General features: G+C 31.2%; 1 protein-coding gene across 1 annotated transcript in view; it reads right to left on the bottom strand.

Moving 5' to 3' along the window:
* cfap57 (cilia and flagella associated protein 57) overlaps nt 1-17,552 on the bottom strand; it is a 185,246-nt gene extending 167,694 nt beyond the window's left edge. Inside the window, exon 1 of the mRNA XM_062416310.1 lies at nt 17,396-17,552. Within this exon, the coding sequence (XP_062272294.1) occupies nt 17,396-17,552 (157 nt within the window). The remainder of the gene's footprint in view (nt 1-17,395) is intronic.
* Nucleotides 17,553-19,935: the final 2,383 nt, after the last annotated feature.

Here is a 19,935-nt window from a genome sequence, read left to right as displayed (position 1 = left end):
GATTTTGGTGAGTATACAGTGTATAATATTAACGCTATTGACGATTTTTCACAATAAAATTACCCAAAATTTTGCAATTTTTTTTCCTCCTGAAATAACTGTTGTAGTATGATTATCAGGTGACCCTTGTTGTGTAGCATGATTTTGGTGAGTATACAGTGTATAATATTAACGCTATTGATGATTTTTCACAATAAAATTCTCCAAAAATAAACAAAAACACGTTTTCCTTAAATAACTGTTGTAGTATGATTATCAGGTGACCCTTGTTGTATAGCATGATTTTGGTAAGTATACAGTGTATAATATTAACGCTATTGACGATATTTCAAAATAAAATTCCCCAAAAATATGCAAACTTTTTTTTTTCCAGAAATAACTGTTGTAGTATGATTATCAGGTGACCCTTGTTGTGTAGCATGATTTTGGTGAGTATACAGTGTATAATATTAACGCTATTGACGATTTTTAACAATAAAATTCTCCAAAAATAAACAAAAACACGTTTTCCTGAAATAACTGTTGTAGTATGATTATCAGGTGACCCTTGTTGTATAGCATGATTTTGGTGAGTATACAGTGTATAATATTAACGCTATTGACGATTTTTCACAATAAAATTCTCCAAAAATTAACAAAAACACATTTCCTGAAATAACTGTTGTAGTATGATTATCAGGTGACTATTGTTGTGTAGCATGATTTTGGTGAGTATACAGTGTATAATATTAACGCTATTGACGATTTTTCACAATAAAATTCCCCAAAAATGTGCAAAAAGTTTTTTTTTCTGAAATAACTGTTGTAGTACAATTATCAGGTGACCATTGTTGTATAGCATGACTTTAGTGAGTATACAGTGTATAATATTAATGCTATTGACGATATTTCAAACTAAAATTCCCAAAAAATATGCAATTTATTTTCCTCCTGAAATAACTGTTGTAGTATGATAATCAGGTGACCCTTGTTGTGTAGCATGATTTTGGTGAGTATACAGTGTATAATATTAACGCTATTGATGGTTTTTCACAATAAAATTCCCCAAAAATATGCAATTTTTTTTCCTCCTGAAATAACTGTTGTAGTATGATTATCAGGTGACCATTGTTGTGTAGCATGATTTTGGTGAGTATACACTGTATAATATTAATGCTATTGACGATTTTTCACAATAAAATTCCCCAAAATTTTGCAATTTTTTTTCCTCCTGAAATAACTGTTGTAGTATGATTATCAGGTGACCCTTGTTGTGTAGCATGATTTTGGTGAGTATACAGTGTATAATATTAACGCTATTGATGATTTTTCACAATAAAATTCTCCAAAAATAAACAAAAACACGTTTTCCTTAAATAACTGTTGTAGTATGATTATCAGGTGACCCTTGTTGTATAGCATGATTTTGGTAAGTATACAGTGTATAATATTAACGCTATTGACGATATTTCAAAATAAAATTCCCCAAAAATATGCAAACTTTTTTTTTTCCAGAAATAACTGTTGTAGTATGATTATCAGGTGACCCTTGTTGTGTAGCATGATTTTGGTGAGTATACAGTGTATAATATTAACGCTATTGACGATTTTTGACAATAAAATTCCCCAAAATTTTGCAATTTTTTTTCCTCCTGAAATAACTGTTGTAGTATGATTATCAGGTGACCATTGTTGTGTAGCATTATTTTGGTGAGTATACAGTGTATAATATTAACGCTATTGACGATTTTTCACAATAAAATTCCCCAAAATTTTGCAATTTTTTTTCCTCCTGAAATAACTGTTGTAGTATGATTATCAGGTGACCCTTGTTGTGTAGCATGATTTTGGTGAGTATACAGTGTATAATATTAACGCTATTGATGATTTTTCACAATAAAATTCTCCAAAAATAAACAAAAACACGTTTTCCTTAAATAACTGTTGTAGTATGATTATCAGGTGACCCTTGTTGTATAGCATGATTTTGGTAAGTATACAGTGTATAATATTAACGCTATTGATGATATTTCACAATAAAATTCCCCAAAAATATGCAAACTTTTTTTTTTCCAGAAATAACTGTTGTAGTATGATTATCAGGTGACCTTTGTTGTGTAGCATGATTTTGGTGAGTATACAGTGTATAATATTAACGCTATTGACGATTTTTCACAATAAAATTCTCCAAAAATAAACAAAAACACGTTTTCCTGAAATAACTGTTGTAGTATGATTATCAGGTGACCCTTGTTGTATAGCATGATTTTGGTAAGTATACAGTGTATAATATTAACGCTATTGACGATATTTCAAAATAAAATTCCCCAAAAATATGCAAACTTTTTTTTTTCCAGAAATAACTGTTGTAGTATGATTATCAGGTGACCATTGTTGTGTAGCATGATTTTGGTGAGCATACACTGTATAATATTAATGCTATTGACGATTTTTCACAATAAAATTCCCCAAAATTTTGCAATTTTTTTTCCTCCTGAAATAACTGTTGTAGTATGATTATCAGGTGACCATTGTTGTGTAGCATGATTTTGGTGAGTATACAGTGTATAATATTAACGCTATTGACGATTTTTCACAATAAAATTACCCAAAATTTTGCAATTTTTTTTCCTCCTGAAATAACTGTTGTAGTATGATTATCAGGTGACCCTTGTTGTGTAGCATGATTTTGGTGAGTATACAGTGTATAATATTAACGCTATTGACGATTTTTCACAATAAAATTGTCCAAAAATAAACAAAAACACGTTTTCCTGAAATAACTGTTGTAGTATGATTATCAGGTGACCCTTGTTGTATAGCATGATTTTGGTAAGTATACAGTGTATAATATTAACGCTATTGACGATATTTCAAAATAAAATTACCCAAAAATATGCAAACTTTTTTTTTTTCCAGAAATAACTGTTGTAGTATGATTATCAGGTGACCATTGTTGTGTAGCATGATTTTGGTGAGTATACAGTGTATAATATTAACGCTATTGACGATTTTTCACAATAAAATTCCCAAAAAAAATTTCAATTTTTGTTCCTCCTGAAATAACTGTTGTAGTATGATTATCAGGTGACCATTGTTGTGTAGCATGATTTTGGTGAGTATACAGTGTATAATATTAACGCTATTGACGATTTTTCACAATAAAATTCCCCAAAATTTTGCAATTTTTTTTCCTCCTGAAATAACTGTTGTAGTATGATTATCAGGTGACCCTTATTGTGTAGCATGATTTTGGTGAGTATACAGTGTATAATATTAACGCTATTGACGATTTTTCACAATAAAATTCTCCAAAAATAAACAAAAACACGTTTTCCTGAAATAACTGTTGTAGTATGATTATCAGGTGACCCTTGTTGTATAGCATGATTTTGGTGAGTATACAGTGTATAATATTAACGCTATTGACGATTTTTCACAATAAAATTCCCCAAAATTTTGCAATTTTTTTCCCTCCTGAAATAGTTGTTGTAGTATGATTATCAGGTGACCCTTGTTGTATAGCATGATTTTGGTGAGTATACAGTGTATAATATTAACGCTATTGACGATTTTTCACGATAAAATTGCCCAAAATTTTGCAATTTTTTTTCCTCCTGAAATAACTGTTGTAGTATGATTATCAGGTGACCATTGTTGTGTAGCATGATTTTGGTGAGTACACAGTGTATAATATTAACGCTATTGATAGTTTTTCACAATAAAATTCTCCAAAAAAAAATAAAAAAAACACATTTTCCTGAAATAACTGTTGTAGTATGATTATCAGGTGACCCTTGTTGTATAGCATGATTTTGGTGAGTATACAGTGTATAATATTAACGCTATTGACGATTTTTCACAATAAAATTCCCCAAAATTTTTGCAATTTTTTTTCCTCCTGAAATAACTGTTGTAGTATGATTATCAGGTGACCATTGTTGTGTAGCATGATTTTGGTGAGTATACAGTGTATAAAATTAACACTATTGACGATTTTTCACAATTAAATTGCCCAAAATTTTGCAATTTTTGTTCCTCCTGAAATAACTGTTGTAGTATGATTATCAGGTGACCATTGTTGTGTAGCATTATTTTGGTGAGTATACAGTGTATAATATTAACGCTATTGACGATTTTTCACAATAAAATTCCCCAAAATTTTGCAATTTTTTTTCCTCCTGAAATAACTGTTGTAGTATGATTATCAGGTGACCCTTGTTGTGTAGCATGATTTTGGTGAGTATACAGTGTATAATATTAACGCTATTGATGATTTTTCACAATAAAATTCTCCAAAAATAAACAAAAACACGTTTTCCTTAAATAACTGTTGTAGTATGATTATCAGGTGACCCTTGTTGTATAGCATGATTTTGGTAAGTATACAGTGTATAATATTAACGCTATTGATGATATTTCACAATAAAATTCCCCAAAAATATGCAAACTTTTTTTTTTCCAGAAATAACTGTTGTAGTATGATTATCAGGTGACCTTTGTTGTGTAGCATGATTTTGGTGAGTATACAGTGTATAATATTAACGCTATTGACGATTTTTCACAATAAAATTCTCCAAAAATAAACAAAAACACGTTTTCCTGAAATAACTGTTGTAGTATGATTATCAGGTGACCCTTGTTGTATAGCATGATTTTGGTAAGTATACAGTGTATAATATTAACGCTATTGACGATATTTCAAAATAAAATTCCCCAAAAATATGCAAACTTTTTTTTTTCCAGAAATAACTGTTGTAGTATGATTATCAGGTGACCATTGTTGTGTAGCATGATTTTGGTGAGCATACACTGTATAATATTAATGCTATTGACGATTTTTCACAATAAAATTCCCCAAAATTTTGCAATTTTTTTTCCTCCTGAAATAACTGTTGTAGTATGATTATCAGGTGACCATTGTTGTGTAGCATGATTTTGGTGAGTATACAGTGTATAATATTAACGCTATTGACGATTTTTCACAATAAAATTACCCAAAATTTTGCAATTTTTTTTCCTCCTGAAATAACTGTTGTAGTATGATTATCAGGTGACCCTTGTTGTGTAGCATGATTTTGGTGAGTATACAGTGTATAATATTAACGCTATTGACGATTTTTCACAATAAAATTGTCCAAAAATAAACAAAAACACGTTTTCCTGAAATAACTGTTGTAGTATGATTATCAGGTGACCCTTGTTGTATAGCATGATTTTGGTAAGTATACAGTGTATAATATTAACGCTATTGACGATATTTCAAAATAAAATTACCCAAAAATATGCAAACTTTTTTTTTTCCAGAAATAACTGTTGTAGTATGATTATCAGGTGACCATTGTTGTGTAGCATGATTTTGGTGAGTATACAGTGTATAATATTAACGCTATTGACGATTTTTCACAATAAAATTCCCAAAAAAAATTTCAATTTTTGTTCCTCCTGAAATAACTGTTGTAGTATGATTATCAGGTGACCATTGTTGTGTAGCATGATTTTGGTGAGTATACAGTGTATAATATTAACGCTATTGACGATTTTTCACAATAAAATTCCCCAAAATTTTGCAATTTTTTTTCCTCCTGAAATAACTGTTGTAGTATGATTATCAGGTGACCCTTGTTGTGTAGCATGATTTTGGTGAGTATACAGTGTATAATATTAACGCTATTGACGATTTTTCACAATAAAATTCTCCAAAAATAAACAAAAACACGTTTTCCTGAAATAACTGTTGTAGTATGATTATCAGGTGACCCTTGTTGTATAGCATGATTTTGGTGAGTATACAGTGTATAATATTAATGCTATTGACGATTTTTCACAATAAAATTCCCCAAAATTTTGCAATTTTTTTCCCTCCTGAAATAGTTGTTGTAGTATGATTATCAGGTGACCCTTGTTGTATAGCATGATTTTGGTGAGTATACAGTGTATAATATTAACGCTATTGACGATTTTTCACGATAAAATTGCCCAAAATTTTGCAATTTTTTTTCCTCCTGAAATAACTGTTGTAGTATGATTATCAGGTGACCATTGTTGTGTAGCATGATTTTGGTGAGTACACAGTGTATAATATTAACGCTATTGATAGTTTTTCACAATAAAATTCTCCAAAAAAAAATAAAAAAAACACATTTTCCTGAAATAACTGTTGTAGTATGATTATCAGGTGACCCTTGTTGTATAGCATGATTTTGGTGAGTATACAGTGTATAATATTAACGCTATTGACGATTTTTCACAATAAAATTCCCCAAAATTTTTGCAATTTTTTTTCCTCCTGAAATAACTGTTGTAGTATGATTATCAGGTGACCATTGTTGTGTAGCATGATTTTGGTGAGTATACAGTGTATAAAATTAACGCTATTGACGATTTTTCACAATTAAATTGCCCAAAATTTTGCAATTTTTGTTCCTCCTGAAATAACTGTTGTAGTATGATTATCAGTTGACCATTATTGTGTAGCATGATTTCGGTGAGTATACAGTGTATAATATTAACGCTATTAACGATTTTTCACAATAAAATTCCCCAAAATTTTTCAATTTTTGTTCCTCCTGAAATAACTGTTGTAGTATGATTATCAGGTGACCATTATTGTGTAGCATGATTTTGGTGAGTATACAGTGTATAATATTAACGCTATTGATGATTTTTCACAATAAAATTCCCCAAAAGTATGCAATTTTTTTCCCTCCTGAAATAGTTGTTGTAGTATGATTATCAGGTGACCCTTGTTGTATAGCATGATTTTGGTGAGTATACAGTGTATAATATTAACGCTATTGACGATTTTTCACAATAAAATTCCCCAAAATTTTTGCAATTTTTTTTCCTCCTGAAATAACTGTTGTAGTATGATTATCAGGAGACCATTGTTGTGTAGCATGATTTCGGTGAGTATACAGTGTATAATATTAACGCTATTGACGATTTTTCACAATAAAATTATCCAAAAATAAACAAAAACACATTTTCCTGAAATAACTGTTGTAGTATGATTATCAGGTGACCATTGTTGTGTAGCATGATTTTGGTGAGTATACAGTGTATAATATTAACGCTATTGACGATTTTTCACAATAAAATTCCCCAAAATTTTGCAATTTTTTTCCCTCCTAAAATAACTGTTCTAGTATGATTATCAGGTGACCCTTGTTGTGTAGTATGATTTTGGTGAGTATACAGTGTATAATATTAACGCTATTGACGATTTTTCACAATAAAATTCTCCAAAAATAAACAAAAACACATTTCCTGAAATAACTGTTGTAGTATGATTATCAGGTGACCCTTGTTGTATAGCATGATTTTGGTAAGTATACAGTGTATAATATTAACGCTATTGACGATATTTCAAAATAAAATTCCCCAAAAATATCGAAATTTTTTTTTTCCAGAAATAACTGTTGTAGTATGATTATCAGGTGACCATTGTTGTGTAGCATGATTTCGGTGAGTATACAGTGTATAATATTAACGCTATTGACGATTTTTCACAATTAAATTGCCCAAAATTTTGCAATTTTTGTTCCTCCTGAAATAACTGTTGTAGTATGATTATCAGTTGACCATTATTGTGTAGCATGATTTCGGTGAGTATACAGTGTATAATATTAACGCTATTAACGATTTTTCACAATAAAATTCCCCAAAATTTTTCAATTTTTGTTCCTCCTGAAATAACTGTTGTAGTATGATTATCAGGTGACCATTATTGTGTAGCATGATTTTGGTGAGTATACAGTGTATAATATTAACGCTATTGATGATTTTTCACAATAAAATTCCCCAAAAGTATGCAATTTTTTTCCCTCCTGAAATAGTTGTTGTAGTATGATTATCAGGTGACCCTTGTTGTATAGCATGATTTTGGTGAGTATACAGTGTATAATATTAACGCTATTGACGATTTTTCACAATAAAATTCCCCAAAATTTTTGCAATTTTTTTTCCTCCTGAAATAACTGTTGTAGTATGATTATCAGGAGACCATTGTTGTGTAGCATGATTTCGGTGAGTATACAGTGTATAATATTAACGCTATTGACGATTTTTCACAATAAAATTATCCAAAAATAAACAAAAACACATTTTCCTGAAATAACTGTTGTAGTATGATTATCAGGAGACCATTGTTGTGTAGCATGATTTCGGTGAGTATACAGTGTATAATATTAACGCTATTGACGATTTTTCACAATAAAATTATCCAAAAATAAACAAAAACACATTTTCCTGAAATAACTGTTGTAGTATGATTATCAGGTGACCATTGTTGTGTAGCATGATTTTGGTGAGTATACAGTGTATAATATTAACGCTATTGACGATTTTTCACAATAAAATTCCCCAAAATTTTGCAATTTTTTTCCCTCCTAAAATAACTGTTCTAGTATGATTATCAGGTGACCCTTGTTGTGTAGTATGATTTTGGTGAGTATACAGTGTATAATATTAACGCTATTGACGATTTTTCACAATAAAATTCTCCAAAAATAAACAAAAACACATTTCCTGAAATAACTGTTGTAGTATGATTATCAGGTGACCCTTGTTGTATAGCATGATTTTGGTAAGTATACAGTGTATAATATTAACGCTATTGACGATATTTCAAAATAAAATTCCCCAAAAATATCGAAATTTTTTTTTTCCAGAAATAACTGTTGTAGTATGATTATCAGGTGACCATTGTTGTGTAGCATGATTTCGGTGAGTATACAGTGTATAATATTAACGCTATTGACGATTTTTCACAATTAAATTGCCCAAAATTTTGCAATTTTTGTTCCTCCTGAAATAACTGTTGTAGTATGATTATCAGTTGACCATTATTGTGTAGCATGATTTCGGTGAGTATACAGTGTATAATATTAACGCTATTAACGATTTTTCACAATAAAATTCCCCAAAATTTTTCAATTTTTGTTCCTCCTGAAATAACTGTTGTAGTATGATTATCAGGTGACCATTATTGTGTAGCATGATTTTGGTGAGTATACAGTGTATAATATTAACGCTATTGATGATTTTTCACAATAAAATTCCCCAAAAGTATGCAATTTTTTTCCCTCCTGAAATAGTTGTTGTAGTATGATTATCAGGTGACCCTTGTTGTATAGCATGATTTTGGTGAGTATACAGTGTATAATATTAACGCTATTGACGATTTTTCACAATAAAATTCCCCAAAATTTTTGCAATTTTTTTTCCTCCTGAAATAACTGTTGTAGTATGATTATCAGGAGACCATTGTTGTGTAGCATGATTTCGGTGAGTATACAGTGTATAATATTAACGCTATTGACGATTTTTCACAATAAAATTATCCAAAAATAAACAAAAACACATTTTCCTGAAATAACTGTTGTAGTATGATTATCAGGTGACCATTGTTGTGTAGCATGATTTTGGTGAGTATACAGTGTATAATATTAACGCTATTGACGATTTTTCACAATAAAATTCCCCAAAATTTTGCAATTTTTTTCCCTCCTAAAATAACTGTTCTAGTATGATTATCAGGTGACCCTTGTTGTGTAGTATGATTTTGGTGAGTATACAGTGTATAATATTAACGCTATTGACGATTTTTCACAATAAAATTCTCCAAAAATAAACAAAAACACATTTCCTGAAATAACTGTTGTAGTATGATTATCAGGTGACCCTTGTTGTATAGCATGATTTTGGTAAGTATACAGTGTATAATATTAACGCTATTGACGATATTTCAAAATAAAATTCCCCAAAAATATCGAAAATTTTTTTTTCCAGAAATAACTGTTGTAGTATGATTATCAGGTGACCATTGTTGTGTAGCATGATTTCGGTGAGTATACAGTGTATAATATTAACGCTATTGACGATTTTTCACAATAAAATTCCCCAAAATTTTGCAATTTTTTTTCCTCCTGAAATAACTGTTGTAGTATGATTATCAGGTGACCATTGTTGTGTAGCATGATTTTGGTGAGTATACACTGTATAATATTAATGCTATTGATGATTTTTCACAATAAAATTCCCCAAAATGTTGCAATTTTTTTTCCTCCTGAAATAACTGTTGTAGTATGATTATCAGGTGACCATTGTTGTGTAGCATGATTTCGGTGAGTATACAGTGTATAATATTAACGCTATTGACGATTTTTCACAATAAAATTCTCAAAAAATAAACAAAAACACATTTTCCTGAAATAACTGTTGTAGTATGATTATCAGGTGACCATTGTTGTGTAGCATGATTTTGGTGAGTATACAGTGTATAATATTAACGCTATTGATGATTTTTCACAATAAAATTCTCCAAAAATAAACAAAAACACGTTTTCCTGAAATAACTGTTGTAGTACAATTATCAGGTGACCCTTGTTGTATAGCAAGATTTTGGTGAGTATACAGTGTATAATATTAACGCTATTGACGATATTTCAAAATAAAATTGCCCAAAAATATGCAAATTATTTTTTTCCAGAAATAACTGTTGTAGTATGATTATCAGGTGACCCTTGTTGTGTAGCATGATTTTGGTGAGTATACAGTGTATAATATTAACGCTATTGACGATTTTTCACAATAAAATTCTCCAAAAATAAACAAAAACACATTTTCCTGAAATAACTGTTGTAGTATGATTATCAGGTGACCATTGTTGTGTAGCATGATTTTGGTGAGTATACAGTGTATAATATTAACGCTATTGACGATTTTTCACAATAAAATTCTCCAAAAATAAACAAAAACACGTTTTCCTGAAATAACTGTTGTAGTACAATTATCAGGTGACCCTTGTTGTATAGCATGATTTTGGTGAGTATACAGTGTATAATATTAACGCTATTGACGATATTTCAAAATAAAATTGCCCAAAAATATGCAAATTTTTTTTTTCCAGAAATAACTGTTGTAGTATGATTATCAGGTGACCCTTGTTGTGTAGCATGATTTTGGTGAGTATACAGTGTATAATATTAACGCTATTGACGATTTTTCACAATAAAATTCTCCAAAAATAAACAAAAACACGTTTTCCTGAAATAACTGTTGTAGTATGATTATCAGGTGACCCTTGTTGTATAGCATGATTTTGGTGAGTATACAGTGTATACTATTAACGCTATTGACGATTTTTCACAATAAAATTCTCCAAAAATAAACAAAAACACATTTTCCTGAAATAACTGTTGTAGTATGATTATCAGGTGACCCTTGTTGTATAGCATGATTTTGGTGAGTATACAGTGTATAATATTAACGCTATTGACGATTGTTCACAATAAAATTCCCCAAAAATGTGCAAAAAGTTTTTTTTTTTGAAATAACTGTTGTAGTACAATTATCAGGTGACCCTTGTTGTATAGCATGATTTTAGTGAGTAGACAGTGTATAATATTAATGCTATTGACGATATTTCAAACTAAAATTCCCAAAAAATATGCAAACTTTTTTTTTTTCCAGAAATAACTGTTGTAGTATGATTATCAGGTGACCATTGTTGTGTAGCATGATTTTGGTGAGTATACAGTGTATAATATTAACGCTATTGACGATTTTTCACAATAAAATTCCCCAAAATTTTGCAATTTATTTTCCTCCTGAAATAACTGTTGTAGTATGATTATCAGGTGACCATTGTTGTGTGGCATGATTTCGGTGAGTATACAGTGTATAATATTAACGCTATTGACGATTTTTAACAATAACATTCCCCCAAAATATGCAAAATCAAATTTTTCTGAAATAACTGTTGTAGTATGATTATCAGGTGACCATCGTTGTGTAGCATGATTTTGGTGAGTATACAGTGTATAATATTAACGCTATTGACGATTTTTCACAATAAAATTCCCCAAAATTTTGCAATTTTTTTTCCTCCTGAAATATCTGTTGTAGTATGATTATCAGGTGACCATTGTTGTGTAGCATGATTTCGGTGAGTATACAGTGTATAATATTAACGCTATTGATGATTTTTCACAATAAAATACCCAAAAAATATTCAATTTTTTTTCCTCCTGAAATAACTGTTGTAGTATGATTATCAGGTGACCCTTGTTGTGTATCACGATTTTGGTCATCCTACACTGTATAATATTAACGCTATTGATGATTTTTAACAATAAAATTCCCCCAAAATATGCAAAATCAAATTTTTCTGAAATAACTGTTGTAGTATGATTATCAGGTGACCCTTGTTGTATGGCATGATTTTGGTGAGTATACAGTGTATAATATTAACGCTATTGACGATTTTTCACAATAAAATTCCCCAAACTTTTGCAATTTTTTTTCCTCCTTAAATAACTGTTGTAGTATGATTATCAGGTGACCCTTGTTGTGTAGCATGATTTTGGTGAGTATACAGTGTACAATATTAACGCTATTGACGATTTTTCACAATAAAATTCTCCAAAAATAAACAAAAACACGTTTTCCTGAAATAACTGTTGTAGTATGATTATCAGGTGACCCTTGTTGTATAGCATGATTTTGGTAAGTATACAGTGTATAATATTAACGCTATTGACGATATTTCAAAATAAAATTCCCCAAAAATATGCAAACTTTTTTTTTTTCCAGAAATAACTGTTGTAGTATGATTATCAGGTGACCATTGTTGTGTAGCATGATTTTGGTGAGTATACAGTGTATAATATTAACGCTATTGACGATATTTCACAATAAAATTCCCCAAAATTTTGCAATTTTTTTTCCTCCTGAAATAACTGTTGTAGTATGATTATCAGGTGACCATTGTTGTGTAGCATGATTTTGGTGAGTATACAGTGTATAATATTAACGCTATTGACGATTTTTCACAATAAAATTCCCCAAAATTTTGCAATTTTTGTTCCTCCTGAAATAACTGTTGTAGTATGATTATCAGGTGACCATTGTTGTGTAGCATGATTTTGGTGAGTATACAGTGTATAATATTAACGCTATTGACGATTTTTCACAATAAAATTCCCCAAAATTTTGCAATTTTTTTTCCTCCTGAAATAACTGTTGTAGTATGATTATCAGGTGACCCTTGTTGTGTATCATGATTTTGGTCATCCTACACTGTATAATATTAACGCTATTGATGATTTTTAACAATAAAATTCCCCCAAAATATGGAAAATCAAATTTTTCTGAAATAACTGTTGTAGTATGATTATCAGGTGACCCTTGTTGTATGGCATGATTTTGGTGAGTATACAGTGTATAATATTAACGCTATTGATGATTTTTAACAATAAAATTCCCCAAAAATATGCAATTTTTTTCCCTCCTGAAATAGTTGTTGTAGTATGATTATCAGGTGACCATTGTTGTGTAGCATGATTTTGGTGAGTATACAGTGTATAATATTAACGCTATTGACGATATTTCAAAATAAAATTCCCCAAAAATATGCAAACTCTTTTTTTTCCCTGAAATAACTGTTGTAGTATGATTATCAGGTGACCATTGTTGTGTATCATGATTTTGGTCATCCTACATTGTATAATATTAACGCTATTGACGATTTTTCACAATAAAATTCCCCGAAAATATGCAAAATCACATTTTTCTGGAATAACTGTTGTAGTATGATTATCAGGTGACCCTTGTTGTGTATCATGATTTTGGTCATCCTACACTGTATAATATTAACACTATTGATGATTTTTCACAATAAAATTCTCCAAAAATTTGCAAAAACACGTTTTTCTGAAATAACTGTTGTAGGATGATTATCAGGTGACCCTTGTTGTGTAGCATGATTTTGGTCATCCTACACTGTATAATATTAACACTATTGACGATATTTCAAAATAAAATTCCCCAAAAATATGCAAACTCTTTTTTTTCCCTGAAATAACTGTTGTAGTATGATTATCAGGTGACCATTGTTGTGTATCATGATTTTGGTCATCCTTAACTGTATAATATTAACGCTATTGACGATTTTTCACAATAAAATTCCCCAAAAATATGCAAAATCAAATTTTTCTGAAATAACTGTTGTAGTATGATTATCAGGTGACCATTGTTGTGTAGCATGATTTCGGTGAGTATACAGTTTATAATATAAACGCTATTGACGATTTTTCACAATAAAATTCCCCGAAAATATGCGAAATCACATTTTTCTGGAATAACTGTTGTAGTATGATTATCAGGTGACCCTTGTTGTGTATCATGATTTTGGTCATCCTACACTGTATAATATTAACACTATTGATTATTTTTCACAATAAAATTCTCCAAAAATTTGCAAAAACACGTTTTTCTGAAATAACTGTTGTAGTATGATTATCAGGTGACCCTTGTTGTGTATCATTATTTTGGTCATCCTACACTGTATAATATTAACACTATTGACGATTTTTCACAATAAAATTCTCCAAAAATTTGCAAAAACACGTTTTTCTGAAATAACTGTTGTAGTATGATTATCAGGTGACCCTTGTTGTGTAGCATGATTTTGTTCATCCTACACTGTATAATATTATAACTATTGACGATATTTCAAAATAAAATTCCCCAAAAATATGCAAACTCTTTTTTTTTCCCTGAAATAACTGTTGTAGTATGATTATCAGGTGACCATTGTTGTGTATCATGATTTTGGTCATCCTACACTGTATAATATTAACGCTATTGACGATTTTTCACAATAAAATTCCCCAAATATATGCAAAATCAAATTTTTCTGAAATAACTGTTGTAGTATGATTATCAGGTGACCATTGTTGTGTAGCATGATTTCGGTGAGTATACAGTGTATAATATTAACGCTATTGACGATTTTTCACAATAAAATTCCCCGAAAATATGCAAAATCACATTTTTCTGGAATAACTGTTGTAGTATGATTATAAGGTGACCCTTGTTGTGTAGCATGCTTTTGGTCATCCTACACTGTATAATATTAACACTATTGATGATTTTTCACAATACAATTCCCCAAAAATATGCAAAAACACGTTTTTCTGAAATAACTGTTGTAGTATGATTATCAGGTGACCATTGTTCTGTAGCATGATTTCGGTGAGTATACAGTGTATAATATTAACGCTATTGACGATTTTTCACAATAAAATTCCCCGAAAATATGCAAAATCACATTTTTCTGGAATAACTGTTGTAGTATGATTATCAGGTGACCCTTGTTGTGTATCATGATTTTGGTCATCCTACACTGTATAATATTAACACTATTGATGATTTTTCACAATAAAATTCTCCAAAAATTTGCAAAAACACGTTTTTCTGAAATAACTGTTGTAGTATGATTATCAGGTGACCCTTGTTGTGTATCATTATTTTGGTCATCCTACACTGTATAATATTAACACTATTGACGATTTTTCACAATAAAATTCTCCAAAAATTTGCAAAAACACGTTTTTCTGAAATAACTGTTGTAGTATAATTATCAGGTGACCCTTGTTGTGTAGAATGATTTTGGTAATCCTACACTGTATAATATTAACACTATTGATGATTTTTCACAATACAATTCCCCAAAAATATGCAAAATCAAATTTTTCTGAAATAACTGTTGTAGTATGATTATCAGGTGACCATTGTTGTGTAGCATGATTTCGGTGCGTATACAGTGTATAATATTAACGCTATTGACGATTTTTCACAATAAAATTCCCCGAAAATATGCAAAATCACATTTTTCTGGAATAACTGTTGTAGTATGATTATCAGGTGACCCTTGTTGTGTATCATGATTTTGGTCATCCTACACTGTATAATATTAACACTATTGATGATTTTTCACAATAAAATTCTCCAAAAATTTGCAAAAACACGTTTTTCTGAAATAACTGTTGTAGTATGATTATCAGGTGACCCTTGTTGTGTAGCATGATTTTGGTCATCCTACACTGTATAATATTAACACTATTGACGATATTTCAAAATAAAATTCCCCAAAAATATGCAAACTCTTTTTTTTCCCTGAAATAACTGTTGTAGTATGATTATCAGGTGACCATTGTTGTGTATCGTGATTTTGGTCATCCTACACTGTATAATATTAACGCTATTGACGATTTTTCACAATAAAATTCCCCAAAAATATGCAAAAACAAATTTTTCTGAAATAACTGTTGTAGTACGATTATCAGGTGACCCTTGTTGTGTAGCATGATTTTGGTCATCCTACACTGTATAATATTAACACTATTGACGATATTTCGAAATAAAATTCCCCAAAAATATGCAAACTTTTTTTTTTCCTGAAATAACTGTTGTAGTATGATTATCAGGTGACCATTGTTGTGTAGCATGATTTCGGTGAGTATACAGTGTATAATATTAACGCTATTGACGATTTTTCACAATAAAATTCCCCAAAAATATGCAATTTTTTTCCCTCCTGAAATAACTGTTGTAGTATGATTATCAGGTGACCCTTGTTGTATAGCATGATTTTCGTGAGTATACAGTGTATAATATTAACGCTATTGACGATTTTTCCCAATAAAATTCCCCAAAAATAAACAAAAACACCTTTGTATGAAATTACTTTTGTAGTATGATTTTTCAGGTGACCCTTGTCGTGTAGCATGATTTTGGTGAGTATACAGTGTATAATATTGACGATATTGAATATTTTTGAATATAAAAAATCCCCAAAATTATATCAAAACTAATTTTCCCAAAATAAATGTTGTAGTATGATTACCAGGTGACCCTTGTTGTGCAGCATGATTTTGGTCATCTTACACTGTATAATATTAACGCTATTGACGATTTTTCACAATAAAATTCCCCAAAAATATGCAAAAAAAAATTTCTTTCTGAAATGACTGTTGTAGTATGATTATCAGGTGACCCTTGTTGTGTTGAGTGAATATAGTGAAGACTACTGTGTACAATATTGATGCTATTGAAGGGAAATCAATGGAACGACAGCACATGACAGTGATGATATTGAAGTATTATACACAAGCACATTTTGTAACAATAACTGTTGTAGTGTGATTATCAGGTGCCCGTTGATGTGTCAGATGTGTGTGGAGTGAATTTGGTGAGACTACAGTGAATAAAAGTGGAGATATTGAATATTTTTTGCTTTGGTACAGCACTTCGTAGACGGTCCCTAAGCGCTTCCCTCTCTGCCCGCAGCGCATAGAGAGCAATATATTTCCTGCAGCCTGGATGACGACTCGTTTTGGCGAAAATGAGTTTGTAGTCAATAGTCTACCTTACTACGATAGGAAAGAGACATTTTTTATGTTTTAACAATGTTTCGTTTATGAGCTATTGATCACTGAAGTTCGAATCTGCCAATCTCTTTCTAACTTTACGCAAGTAACATTAGCAAGGTACTTTCATTCCTTAAAAGAAGTTTAACTAAAAACTATTTCATTGTTGCAAAGAAGAGGTGTAAGGCTTAATAACCTACCTGGAATGAACCTCTGACATCTTTGGACGGTGTCGTAGCACACACAGTTGTTTCCACAGGGGAAGACAACAGTGTGCTCATCAAAGAAACATAAATTGTTTGTAACACCTGTCCGTAGACCGAAGATGAAGTGCGACTGAGCAACTACTGAAGCCATTGTTGTGGAGTTTAAACAGTATTACAAACCTATAAAGACTTTTCATACATAACGACTAATTGTGACCTTCACCAATTTACATTTATATGGTTTTGAAAGCCAGAAAGGAGCACATACCACTAGGTAAAAAAAGAAAGGGTATGCTACTAGGATAAGAGTCACGTCGCTAGACAACCCCGGAAATCCCGCGAGAACCTAGCAACTCGTTTAAAGGTCCTTCTCCTGCAGCCCTTTCCTGTCGTCCTTGTTGTCCACGTCTCGCTCAACTTTTATTTTTTCCTCAATTTCTTTGTCGATTCCCTTCGACTTGTAACATAAAATAATAGGGAAACTGTTTTCGAAGGAAGCGCGTTTCTGTTTTAATTACGCGATGGTCTCGTGAGATTTCGGGGGTTGCCTAGCGACGCCACTCTGTAAGGACTGTTACCTACTATCAGCAGTGATACTATGAATCCAGGGCAGATTTTTGACTTTAGGACTAATATTTAAGGAGACAAAGGAGTAAAATAGATTATTTGTGCAGATAAAATAAGATTTTATGTCCCCAGAGATAAATGTGTCTTTGCATTGTGTCCAATCCTCTTTGGTCTTATCCTAAACAAGTGTTGGTCTACCTGTGTATGTCCTAGTCAGTGTAAGGAGTGATAGGACAAGTATACAGTGACAAGTTTGGACACACTTTCTCATTCAATGGAATGGGAATGTGTGTCCGAACTTTTGAATGGTGATCTACTATATATGCCAGGCAAAGACTGGATATCCATATCCAGTCTTTGCCTGGCATATATAGTTCAGGTCATTGGCAGAGACAGTGAACCAATGAGCTCAGTGTGAGCATATGAGATTGGAATATGTTTGATGTTAGAACACGGTTGAGTCAATTAGTTTTAAGAACTCACTTTGAATGACAGCAATTGGGATTATTAACATAATAAAATGGTGCAGACAGTAAATCAGTACATCCATTAATAAAGTGTTGTTAAATATTTGAGGAGAAAATTAATGCACAGTCCACTTGATAGCAGAGCAAAGGTTCAAAGCTTGAATATTCATCAGGGGATAAAAGCCTGCAATTAAAATAATCACTGAAACAATACAGCAACCCCCAAACTGAGCAGTGGACAAAGGGTACTAAAAATATTTGTGGTTTGTAGATCAGATATTGTCTCTTGATCTCAACCAGTTTTCAGTAAGAAAATAAAAGCTTAAGTTTTAAACAATGACTTATTATAAAGTGATCTAACACAAACAAGAATATTCTGTATTTTGTAACTGAAACCAAGAAATCAAGAGAAAGTACAGGGATTCATCCTTCATACAGACATGAATACAAAAAATCACAGCAATCTGGACTGAGTATGTCAACGGCTTTAATGGCATATTCTCAACAACACCAGTGAGTGGTTTTGCATCTAAGGCCCTCTTTTCAAGACAGCAATGACAATGCAACTCATCCAACTGATATGAACAAGTCTCATGTTTCAGAATGAGCATTTAATTAAAGGTAAATCTGCCATATAGGCTACTGAAACACAGTTCTGAGGTGCACTTACAGTACACACTGCTGTTAATATTGTAATGGAATTAGTGCACTAGTGTGTACATCTATTCTATGAAAGCTAACAAGCTGCCCTCTCTAATTAAACACATGACAAACTGATTAATTTAATGCGGATCGTGAATATCTGTCGTTTGCAGGCCCTGAATGCTCTGTTTAATACAGTCTAGCTTCACAGAGACTAATGATGTATTTAACCATTGTCAACTTTAATGTTAAAAAGTCTCTTTAACAAACTGTTAAGTGTCAGTGGTAAACTGGGACAAGTATGTTAGTTGGAGTTAAAGCAGCATTGAGTGGCCACCTGGGGGTAGTTAAACAAACTGTAAACACAACACTGATAAATCACTTTATAACGTGTAAGCAAACAGTTGCCTATTTACACATCCAGCAATCATGGAACAACATTAGCATTCATTTGGAGTCGTGTTTCTGAGCACCTGATAAAATATCCAAAATTCACTCTCCTTGTAACTCTTTAATGTCTACCAAGTCTTTAGAGGAAATATCTGCCTCTATAGTTAAATGCTTCACTATGTTCAGAAGCTAACTGCTGTACAGGGGAATTTTTTAAGAGCTTTTTTGACTGAAAACAGCTGTTTCCTACTGCTGCTGGAAATTAAGATTGATGAGAACGGTGAGACTCAACTTGTGAGGTTACGAGTTGTAAAACCAAAACAATGAGCTGAAAGACACTAAAATGCAGAAGAGGGTGATAAATATCTGTGGTTCCAGCACTAAAAGCGAATCCGTTCCCATCATCATTCGATCCATTGTTAACATTAATTAGTGCAGCTTTTACTTTCAACTTCAAAATATCATGGA

The sequence above is a fragment of the Scomber scombrus genome, chromosome 3 (genome assembly GCF_963691925.1).
Source record: "Scomber scombrus chromosome 3, fScoSco1.1, whole genome shotgun sequence".
Classification (NCBI taxonomy): Eukaryota; Metazoa; Chordata; class Actinopteri; order Scombriformes; family Scombridae; genus Scomber; species Scomber scombrus.
This window is presented reverse-complemented; position numbering and strand designations above follow the sequence as displayed.